This window comes from Clinocottus analis, unplaced genomic scaffold (genome assembly GCF_023055335.1).
Source record: "Clinocottus analis isolate CAN_PGR_092001 unplaced genomic scaffold, fCliAna1.0.p SCAF_10, whole genome shotgun sequence".
Taxonomy (NCBI): domain Eukaryota; kingdom Metazoa; phylum Chordata; class Actinopteri; order Perciformes; family Cottidae; genus Clinocottus; species Clinocottus analis.
The window spans coordinates 12884309-12896341 of record NW_027175821.1 but is presented as its reverse complement, the minus strand read 5'-3'; the positions used below and the strand labels follow the sequence as shown (position 1 = coordinate 12896341).

The following is a 12033-nucleotide window of genomic DNA, read 5'->3' as shown; positions in this document are numbered from 1 at the left end:
TTTTGCCCTCTCCTACCCCTCACATGCAGACACCACAGGAAAATAGGATGACAAAAATTATCCAGAAACTGTGACTCACACTTCAGCACATGAATAGAACAAACACTTTCAAGTAAATCTAGACTTTCTTCAAAGCAGTATCTTATAAAAAACACTGAACACAAAGAGTTTCAAATCATCAAAACTACACAATTCATTTAAGATATAGATATGCTGTGCGTACCACTTTCCATGTCCTAATAAGCATCACATGGCTAAAAATATGAAGTATAATTATAGCAAAAGTTAATGGATACAATGTTTAAGTGTGGCCGAGCTTACTTTATGGTTGGATTCGCCATCCAGACTTGCTGTGGTAACAAAACATGTGTCGTCATCTCGGCTTGACTGCAGCAGTATTAAATCACAGGGAAAGGTCACATCTTCCTCCACCTCCACAACATCTCCAACCTGATCAAAGAAAAACAACCAAACACAACTTACAAAGACTTTTCACAGTTTGCGTTCTCCTTCTTAGGCACAAGAACAGTATGATTTGGCACAGGATGAGTGACAGAAGTTTAAACAATCACAGTTTACCACTAGGGAGCAGAAGGACTCCCAAAATAAACATCTCAGCCAATTTTCTTTCAACTTGTTGTGGCTAATTTGCTGTTAGCAGGCAACTTGCTTAAAGATATAGCATAACACACACACACACACACACACACATATACATATACACATATATATATACATATATACACATATATACATATAGCAACATGGGCTTCCATGAGTCTGACCACTGAACAATATTCACTCTCATTTTAGCTCTCGTCTGATCAGCCAACATCTGACAAAAAAAATCTAGCACTTTGGCTTGCCAAATGTTTATTTTAGCTGTCGTCCCTTTAGCACTAGGAGGTAGCCTACGTTAAACTTGTGTGAGCTCCTGTGCGGGAAACAGCTGTACAAAGTTTCACACAAAGAAACAATGTTTTGGTTTTCACAGCTGGATGTAGATTCACAGTGTTGTCAGAAGCACTAGCAGGCCTTAACATAACTAGGAGTTCTTTTATTTATATATATATATATATATATATATATATATATATATATATATATATATATATATATATATATATATATTATATATATTTATATATATATATTTATATATATATATTTATATATATTTATATATATATATTTATATATATATATACACACACACACACACACACACACACACACACACACATACATACATACACACACACAAACAAATGCAGAGCATGTTTAACTTACATCTTTGAAAAAACTATTGCCTTGAGCAACAGATAAGAATACAATGGAGAACTAACCTGCACACCTACACCCTGGACAAATAAATTACCATCACACCCACATTTGAACATCTAATCAGTTCAGCATGCAGAGCATTTTCTCCCCTGTGCATATATTCCAGACACAGTCATGACACGCTGCCAGCAGCTTCTTACTGGCCATGACTCTAAGGAAATATTTATTCCATTAGATGTGGCTGCTGTAAGAAATGTACCTTGATCTTCTCACTCTCCTTCCGTATCCTCCGGCCTTGCTCGAGCACCGTCACTGGGTACTTATTCACCTCATTGTCAGCCTTGTGCCGCAGCCAGTCCTCGTAGCCCTACGCCAACATATCAAAATCAGGATTGAGTTATTTGCTTGATAAAATAAAAAGTACAAACTTTTGTCTCTGAGGGACCGGACATTGACATCAGCATATACTGTCACACAAAGATTTGACAGGACCTCTGACTAGGAGAAGAGGGTAAGACACAAAGAAATGTCTGTGCATACAATACAATGTAATCTTTACATTTAGCATTTCATCATTATGTGAAAAAGAGTACCTGCGGCAGGAAAATAGGATAGCATTTGTCCAGCAGTGCATTGGAACAGCATGCCATGAATTTAATACCGACTGGTAAAAAAAAAAATTTAAAAAGATTCTGGGGCTGCAGGAGCATAAAGCACAAATCCAAGAATGTTACTGTAAAGACCCCTTAAACGATCAAAATAAGCAGTAAACGCCATTGCCTTTGAGCATATCGATAAAAGCTAAATTTGACTGTTTACAAAACGATTGCAAAGATTCATCTGAACAATGGGGTACCAACATTTCAAGGCCCACAGAGGGAGTGGGGGACATAATATGCATTGAAACAGACATAATCCTACATTACTGATGTACGAGTATCGAGTAGTTAGAGAACATTTCTTTAGTCTGACATCCAGGACAGAAACAGTTGGTTGGTGATAGAGAGATGTTGCAAAGATGCAGAGGGTAGAGAGGGAAACCAGAGTGCGTGCCAAGGCGAGCTCAAGCCAGAAAGCAGATTTGCCAGGGAAGGTGATAGGAGGAGAGAGAAAGTCTGGTTGAGTGATGCAGAGAAATGATGCCAGGTGGATGAAAGGGGAGGCATTCCACGAATGGTCAGTTGAACTGTAAAGTTCACCTATGCCTGACTAATAGAGTTGGGTGGACTGCTTTAGTGTCCCACTTCAAACCCTGGCTGAAGGCAGTCCAGCGCTATCAGTGAGTCCCATATATTTTCATAAGGAAGCACACCCACTATTGTGCATTTCAAAGCCCCAGAAGTAGACAAACTAAAAAGCCAATGTTAGAACAATGCATCTAAAAGCTAAGACATGAATGCAACAAAGTCAAAGAAATAGACCCTGCCCTTGATCATTTATATCTCTGTAACAGACCGATTCTCTCTCTCGGTTTGCTCATACCCATAGAACCCATTTAGTCTTCTCCCGAATCAGAATTCACCAGTAGAGCACATTAAAACAAAACCTAAGAAAGGATTAGTCACATACTTCATACAAAAATTACAGGACGGAGTTATGAAGGCAGGGGGACTCATCATATTATATGGAGAGAGAGCGAGAAGGAGTTTAATGCACTAAGGAGCATTATGAGGAAATTACATGACAATAGAAATCACAATAAAATGTATATTATCAACACTTATCAGCATCATTAGGCAGTGTCTTACCTGCTTGATAGCAGTTACTGTAATCACAAAAAATAAGGGTAGGCCGCTGGTGACTGGGCTGGTGGGGGTGTCCACTATCACCTATTGAAGAAGGAAAAACAATTTAACTTCAGTGAATTGTAACGTTAACACTTAACTATAAACATATGGCCTTCAAACTGAAAAGCTCTGCATTGATTACTCGACATGAGTACAAAGCATCAGTACAGCGTGTGTGTTTGTGGTTACGGAGGGAGGAGTGCATGGTTATGGTATATAGAGGAAGGGGCAAGCCCTTTAAATGCAGGGTGTAGTCTGTTTCTGTGAGGCAATTTTACTATTGCCCAAATGTGTTTGTGAGTAGGAAACAAGAGAGACATTTAAATTTCAGAAAGGAAGAGCGAGCTTCTGGACCAAAGAACTTTTAATCAAGTGGGCCAGGGGCAAAGTGCTTAATCTGCAGGCATGCCAGCACTTCTGTGTCTCTGCCAAGGCATGACGGAGGGCCAACGCAAAGCTTTGCTAAATTCACCTTACCTGCCTGAGCTTTGCGTGAGGGAATCGAACAAGAAGGTTCACATTTTATTTTTTTTGAAGTGTGAATAAGTGTGGGTCCAGTGATCAGTTTATGAGCAGCACATGACCAAGGCTCCCAGCTTAAGCCCCGTCGTACAAATGGCCTTGTGTGTTTCTTAAAACCATCATAAGATGGATTTACCCGTGCATTTCTGATCCTGCAGAATGCAGGCTGGTCTCCCCCAAAGCCGGGTGCCTATTGCAGCACGCACAGACACATCCGGCTCGTTGGTATTCTAACCAGAAGCATTACAAGCTGTTAGACAGACATACGTTCAAAGTAGATCAGGAGATGCGATTTGAAGCAGTATCTGGTGATTTACTCACCTGTGCATAGACTAAGAATGGGCTAGAAAAGAAACTGCTTCCTGCTCTGTAATCCCAGATAGCCACATTCAGTACTACCCATACTACTCATGCCCACACACACACATACGTAGGAAGTACAAAGCCAGTGAGTTACTATCCCACCCAAGCTTTACTGTGACTAATATCAACTGGAGGATTAATCAATTACAAAGCAGGGATGGACCAGCGCATGTTGACCATTTCAAGGAGTACAGATTCAGAGGACAGTTGGCATTATATTTGTAGAGGTTGTCGATTTCAGGGACACAGAAGCAAAAGTAATGATTCTGACGCAGTAGCCTCAGGTGGAGACAGCCAGAGTAGAGGTGAAAGTGCTCAACGCTTCAAAAGAACGGTGGGTGTACATGAGGATGGTAAATGGAGCTCTATGTTAAAGACTCATTACACCTTGCGCATTGCTGTCGGCTGTGTAGCGAGTGGAACATTGATTTCTTTGTGAGAGCAGCTTGGTTTGCCCCGGTCATTTTAGCGCTTTACTGTTTTGGCATGACCCAATCCCCAAGTAAGAATGTGATGATGAACATTGGGGGGAAAAAAATGATAGAGCACTTTTCTTTTTGCCTCCTATGACTGGATTGAAGGTTAGCTGATCACACAGCACAAAAAGGCGCCAGCAGGAAGGACTGAGGACAGCATGCCCCCCTAATGCAACAGCCAGATGGCCAAACCTGACAAAGTGTGTCCACGGCACAGAATGCTTCACACTGCCAACTTTCAGCATACATGTTGCTTGATTTAGATTTATTTTTGGTGCTTTTATGACAATTTCCCATGAAAACTGTACAATAGCGGACTATAAAAAGAGACAAATGATGGTGTCTTTTTTATATCGATCATAAACAGTGATTCTTAAAAAAAAGAAACTCTTCCTTTCATCTCACACTAAAATACAGCGTAACATATCAGACTTCTCAGCTTCACAGACATAACTGTATCAAGGACAGTCATCATTTTTGGAAAACGTTTGAAAACTACTCTTTAATGCGCCAATAGTCTCATTGACGCATTGAAAATACTGCAACAGCAACCTCTTGAGAGAACTGAAACCTTCACAAAACCTTCAACAACTGTACTTCAGCCAAACAACAGACAATTCTCTCCCAGAGCTCGTCTCTCCCCGTTTATCTGCACTGATTGACAACGATCCCAACCAAGCTTCCAGATGGCCATTAAATACCTTTTCTCCTTTGCACCAAATGCAAAGCCAAAACATCTCAGCAGTAGAAGTGAACTGTGTGCTGCTGCTGATGTGCTGGTGTGATATCAGAGCTGCAGAATGGAGCAGCACAAAGCCCTTCATCTGAGCCGGGAAGTGTGTCAGAGTGAGCGACGGACAGCAGGTCTCAGAGGTCCCAGGGCAGCGCTGTGGGCCCTCGCGTCCTCCTACCCCTTTGCCCTTTTGTTCCCCCTTTCTCTTTTTTCTATCCTATTCTCTCTTGCACTCTCATCAAGGTTTCTCTTACTCTTTCACTGCGCTCTATTCTCACTCGATCACATTCGAGCAAAGACATGCAGGGCTATTTATAGCAGAGTGGTGCTTTTTTATCAGCCTGTGTCTATTTGTGGCATGAGAAGTACAGAGGGCTTCCTGGCTGCTGACGTCAGCAGTGCAGCGCTGCGGAGAGATGGGTAGAATGCGAGGGAGAAAGAACGACAGAAAGAAAGAGAACAAATGACAGGGAGAGACGAAAGGCGGGTGAGGACAAACTTGGAGGATGCATGACATTTGGTTGTTGGTAAAGCATTTGCATGAAGGCTCTCAGGGGAAGTGAGAAGGTTTATTTCTGTCGTGGAGATGCGGATGCAAAATGAGCGCACACGATGTCTGTGTACCTGTTTCTCTCTCATCCTCTCGCTCTGATATAATAGCAGGCTGCATGGGAAAAACTGAGTGGTTGGGCTAAGGAGCCCCTCAAGAGACTCTGGATTAGTGGAGAAACGCCAACCGCGCTGCAGCTCGGGTAAACACCGTCAGCAAACCCAGGACACCCACTGAGTCATACATCCACACGCACAAATACACACATGCAAAGTATTCACACACAAACAAACATTGCACTGCACACATTACACACTGATAATCCTTGCGTGTTTGTGAGAGGGATGCAAACATGCATGGTGGTTTACTCCCACATAAGTGTACTGCATTCACTCACGATAATTTCACACATTAGCTCACAAAAATCCAGGACCTTTATCCATTAGCTGAGGATCATATGGAGTTAAACCAAACAAACTGGAAAATAAAGGCTGTCAACTGTAAATACCGGTGGAAACAAGTGCCGAAGGACAAAATAAACTCGGAAATTGATCTGCTTTTGACTTGAATGATGGAATTACTTTCCGACAGCAGATATTTCTCAGTTTAGTGCAGTGCTCGACCTCCGGGAGCAGTCACTGTGAGCTCATTCAGTCAGTATGCGACTAGATAGAGCACATCCCTTCTGAACAGACCCAACGCCAGCACCTGTTTACACTAGAGGGCTGTTTGCCTCCATAGTTTAGGTTACTGCTAACAGTAGAGAGGTTGGTTTCATTCTCCATGGATTAGAAAAAGGGACAGCGATGAAAGAAGAGCGAGTGCAGATGCAAGCAACTCATTTTTTTTTTGCTTTGTTCCATACACAGAGCAACAACTGCCACATCCCAGAGAGGAGAGTTTACTTAAGAGCACAGAGCAAGGGAAGAAGGATGCCAGTCAAAGCATTTTGGTCAGCGCTCCTGGCCAGCTCTCAGTCAGTAAGCGACTCGTGTGTGTGTGTGTGTGTGTGTGTGTGTGTGTGTGTGTGTGTGTGTGTGTGTGTGTGTGTGTGTGCGCGTATAGAGAGAGAGATTTTTGATAGAGTTAACGTTAACAAATTGAATTAATTAAATTTTAGTACAGATACAGATTTACAGATTTATCTTTGTACCTTCCCATCTAATTCAATATTGACATGTTAGATACAAATACAATCTACATGTTCAAGAACTCTGGGATTAAAGGCCCATTAAAAATCCATTAAGTGGTTGACACATGATCTCACAACACTGGCATAATAGAGGCAAATGTTGGAAGAGTTAAGTTTAAAACTACATCTTACAATGGAAGATGGATACTTCTTTAGAAAGATAGACCTTTGGACCAATGTACTTATCAAATTCAAACGTAAACATCTTGACCCAAACTCTGTGAGATTAATATCCGTCTCTGCCTCTGCATGAGTGCATCTTTGTATGTAAATTCATTTTATATTTTTTCCCTATGATGCATTTATACCAGTTCTTCCATTCTTCAAACAATATGTCTTAAAAGGTTAAATAAAACAGAAGAGTTTCCAGTATCCGTTTCACACCTGCCATGCCCACATGCAAATTGCCACACTTTCTCACACTCCTCCTCACAAAGGGGACCAACACACCGTTTGATGAGACGCAATAACCCATTGCATATGCACACATGTCACAGGCCCTGTCCAAACACCCACTTGTTACACAACACCACACTCACAGACAGTATTCATGAACAAAATGTGTCCTTACCTGCACCAGGAAAATGATAAGAAAGTAGAAATTGGCAATTCTTCTGAACTGTTCAAACAGGTTCTTTGGTAGAAAGTTCCAAACTGTATACTGTGGGAGAAAAGAGAATAAAAAAACATGCATGTAGGTCACATACAAATAAAATAGGTATTACAGTTTGTGGATTTCTTTTTGCTGCTCTCTTCTGCATAATTTTCCAATTCAGGCATGATGTTTTTCTACAGAATTTAGAGAGGTTAACAAAAAGCTTGGCAAGGGGAGAGAGATTAGAGGCATTCAATATTCACATACTCTTGCTTATGTGCATTCTGTCTGAGCTGTGGAGTGGGGGAGAGGAAAGGCAACTTCAATAGCTTAGAGTCTCTCTTCTTTGTTCTGCCTTGGGAGAAGGCCCTTGGGGGACTACAGGTATTCCATTGAATCAGATTAGAGATTTATCTCTGTAATTTGGCAGCCCTTGAATGCAGAGCCAATGAACTTATCATGTTGGTGAGTATTCCGATGAATTTTGTTCTTTTATAAGCGGTCATGACTGCTTGTACCATCGGGACTGAAGCAACACTTTTATCTGCTTAAAACCCTGAGAGACGGCTCGACAATACCCTGGTGGTAACCTGGTGCCACAATCCAAAGTGAAAAACACAAGTTTATGCACTTACACATGCTCTTGCAGGGAAACAGCATTAAGGCAGTGTTTATGAAAGGGAATGTCTGCATTGGGATAGCGTTGAAATGCAGCGGCAGCAGAATGGCCCATCTCATTTCGCCAGATAGAAAAGAGAGTGAAAGTAATGAGAAAAAGGGGGTGGTAGTAGTGGGGTTGGTGCAGTAGCACAGGAGCAGGAGAGGAGAGGAGGAGACTGGCCATTGTAAATGCAACAGGATGATGGAGAGCAGAGGCATGGAGAAACATAAACACTACAGCCGGGGTAATTAAAGGCTGTTTACCCTGACATACTGGCAGAAGCCAATTGATTGGCCCATCCTCACTGGGACGCTCTGCACCACTATAAATCCAACTGCCGTCTTACTCTCACACCGCTTCCCTCTCCTCATCACTTTCTTCATATCCATAAGCAAGTCAGTCACCTCCAGCCTGAGCCTGCCGCTGACACTGAAGACTGAGGGGTTAGATTCGGGTGAGGGGGAAGTGGAATGTGGTCTGTCAGAGCACAGAGGGAAACAGCCAAATTGCCCACCCTGCCAGTATATTAACAGCAGCCATGTATTTCACTGCCACACCCAGTACTCCTCTGACAAACGCATAATCGCCTTCCGTTGGGAGCGTAGAGAAGCAGTGGGAGGAGGAATAAAGAAAAGGAAGACACAGGTATGCTCAGGACTGTTCAGGAGTTCATTCCAAGTGTTAGATAAGAGAAGACAAATGCTTGCAGGCAGGTGAAACAGAATACACACAGGGAAATAAAATGAAGGTATATGAATCTTCCTGCGTAAGGCAAGACTCGGTCGCCCTGGCACGCGTGCTTGAGTGTGTGTGTGTTTCTTACCTTGGAAGACACAATCCTGTTATCACAGAACTTAGGTGGGATGAAAGCCTCATTGGTGGAAGATGACCGATGACCAACATAGATAGTCCTACTGTCTACTCTTCTCTCATCGCCGCCAAGCTAGAGGATGAAGCATCAGAGGTGGGTAGAGATAGGAAGAGATTAAAAAGAGAACAGAAAGAGAGGATATGTTAGTAATTCAAGGTACGTCTCTTCACTTCAACAGAGATTAGACATTGAACGAGCTCAGTTAAATCTAATAAAATATAAAATGCAAGAAACAAGAATTACTTGGAGGCAAAATAGGACACACTAACTGCAACATGTAGAGGGAGGGATACGATCACAAAGAATTTGTTGTGGCCATAAAAAGTCGGATGACTGAATTCCACCCACAGGTCAAGTATTAAGAGATTAGAATTGCTACAGTGGTGCAGCAAATTAAAAAGACTTGAAAAGCACTCTACTGTTGAGCACAAGCCAATAACTCAGAGAGCGGACACAGAAAAGTATGACAGGGGTCAACGGGCCAAAATGGTGATTGTGCGAGGACTATAACTTAATTTCTTCCATCCCAGGTGGTCACTCATCGATGGTAAACGAGTCATAAATGCGGACAGCCAAGAGAAAAATGCTGCGCTCTGATTTATTGGTTGTGCTACCTTGTCGTGATGCAGATGGCAGGGTGATATGTGGAGCCACACGCATAAGTGCACACACACACACACTCGCCAAATGTCTGACAGAGTAAAGATTCAGAAACCGGGTCCGGAGCCAGAGACATGCTGGACTACTCTCGACATGAGGTGGCCGGGGAAATTCCTCTTCTATGAAAGGCAGGTGCGGTGAATCACAGAGCATAACGGGAAAGCCAAGTCATGGTCTTAACCTTACGACGCTGTCCTTACGTAAGTGTCGCAAGGGTTATATGGGATGCAAAGAAATTGTTGAGTAGATTTCTTTCCTTTTTTAATTTAAAAATCAGTTGGCGGCGCTGCGTGAAGCTGATTGGGTTTGTTCTTCTGTGTGTGAAACAATCAGAGGCTGTAAATACACATTGCTTCTCGAAGTGGAGACATTCATAAATTAACTTCATTTTTTTGCTTAAGTTATCAAGCACCGTTACAAATTCATCATAACTTTGGCTTGTTGGTTAGAGTGGTTACACTGTGACGCATATCTGCAATGTCATCTATCAACAGTGGCTTGAGGTGCATCAGCCATGTCATGTCAAGAGAACCATGCAGAGTGTTTTCAATAAGGGAAGTAGCATTACAGTACATACAGTTTGTCAAAACGAGTGAGCAGTCATATTTGCTTTAACTTCCCCCCAAGCATGTTCCTTGTCAAACCATGCATGAAGACTATTCCCACCTCTTTTAAGTGTAAAGTAACAATACACATTGTCAGATATTAGTCATAAGCTGTTGACCAGTATTGAAATCAAGTGATCTCTATGATTTATCGGTCTGTCGTTCATTATTGCTTTAATCAATTAAGCAAAGACAAAGGATTATACAAATGTATAATATTTCCATAAGTACGTGTGTAATCTTCCAATATGACCTCAAGATTTCTTAAACAAGGGAAATTATACAGATATTAGTGACATCTGACAGATTTTCTTCCCTGTGGTCCATGAAACGTTGATAACGTATGTCCTAAGCAACGCTACAACTTGGTTAAAAAGAGTTAAATCTGCTACTGTTACTTAAATAATAAGAAAGTAGAGAGAGAGAGAGAGAGAGAGAGAGAGAGAGAGAGAGAGAGAGAGAGAGAGAGAGAGAGAGAGAGAGAGAATCTGAACAAATTATTTTTTAACAAGCTTGTCTGCCCGTAAAATAGCTGCATCCTTTGATGTGCAATTCTGCGATATTAACTCGTATTCCACTTTTCCTCTTGTTCCAGTGACACGGTTTGAATTAGGCTGGGAAAATGGGACACGGCCTCCAATGAAGCGTCTAAATCACAGAGGCATTTAAGTCAATGTAACTTGAAGCTTTTTAGTTTTCCGTCACAAGTTCATGCATGCTTTGTGAATGACTACAAAATACTTTTAGTGGACTCTGGACGTTTGTATAAACATTCATTAGGTAAAGGCAATATTTCAGATGGCGATTGTATACGTGAATGGTTGATTATCATACTAAATTAATGGTATAATTTACCTGATCTATTCATTAAATCAATTATTAAATTAATTGACAAATGGACAGTCAGAATCAGCATCTGGAAAATGAGCTTGTGCATGTTCCAAATTACCCGGGATTTGTTTTCCTCCAATTACATTACATTATTGTATAGTTAAACTGCAGTTATTTGGATTTACTGCAGTTATTTGTATCCATTGTGTATATATTTTTGTTTTAAATGTTTTTTTTTTAATTTTATTTTGTGTGTTTAGTTTATTCCATTTGGTGTCTGTAAAGTGTGGTGCTGCTACTTTGACAACACATTTCCCCTTGGGGATTAATAAAGTACATATCTATCTTATAATTCTGCTCAAGTACAAGTTGTGTAGCTATTACCGTGTCTGTAAAAGATTAGGGTTATGAAGGAAGGGGATCTGCTTCATTTAATACAAAGGCCGGCAACGTGTGGGTTGAAGAGACAGATTACCATGAACATCTGATCCTGGGAATGTGTGAATTATGGCCACCTGGACAGCGAGCTGCCCAAAGTCTGTTGCAGACAAGAGGTGAGATCAAAGAACAACCTCACTTGTTAGCCTAATATATGCATGTGGGTCCAAAAAACACACCATTGATATAACTCCATCCATAGCAGTCAAATAACACAACATAAAAAAGGTCAAAATTAATTGTCTTAATTCCAACTCTCCAGATCTAACTCGAAAAGAGAACCAAAAGGCTTACATAATGCTCCCTTATGCATGAGCAGACCTGTTCACACCTCAGTATGGCTGTCAGATCTAGCATCCCCTACCCGCTCGGTACACACTGACATTAATTCAGCGGGACCAGACGGACCCGGCTGCCAGAGAATGAAGGGAGAGAGTGGGAGGAAGAAGGAGTGTGAAAGAAAGG

At 41.5% G+C, this 12033-nt stretch overlaps 1 protein-coding gene across 8 annotated transcripts in view; it reads right to left on the bottom strand.

The window, feature by feature from the left end:
• Positions 1 to 12033, bottom strand: part of atp11c (ATPase phospholipid transporting 11C) — a 41863-nt gene that overhangs the window by 17790 nt on the left and 12040 nt on the right. For all 8 annotated transcript variants that reach the window (XM_068590115.1, XM_068590070.1, XM_068590054.1 and 5 more), the window contains exons 2-6: positions 8987 to 9106; positions 7479 to 7568; positions 3033 to 3113; positions 1544 to 1651; positions 322 to 450 (exon numbers count right to left, since the gene is read on the bottom strand). In XM_068590115.1, the coding sequence (XP_068446216.1) occupies positions 322 to 450; positions 1544 to 1651; positions 3033 to 3113; positions 7479 to 7568; positions 8987 to 9106 (528 nt within the window). The remainder of the gene's footprint in view (positions 1 to 321; positions 451 to 1543; positions 1652 to 3032; positions 3114 to 7478; positions 7569 to 8986; positions 9107 to 12033) is intronic.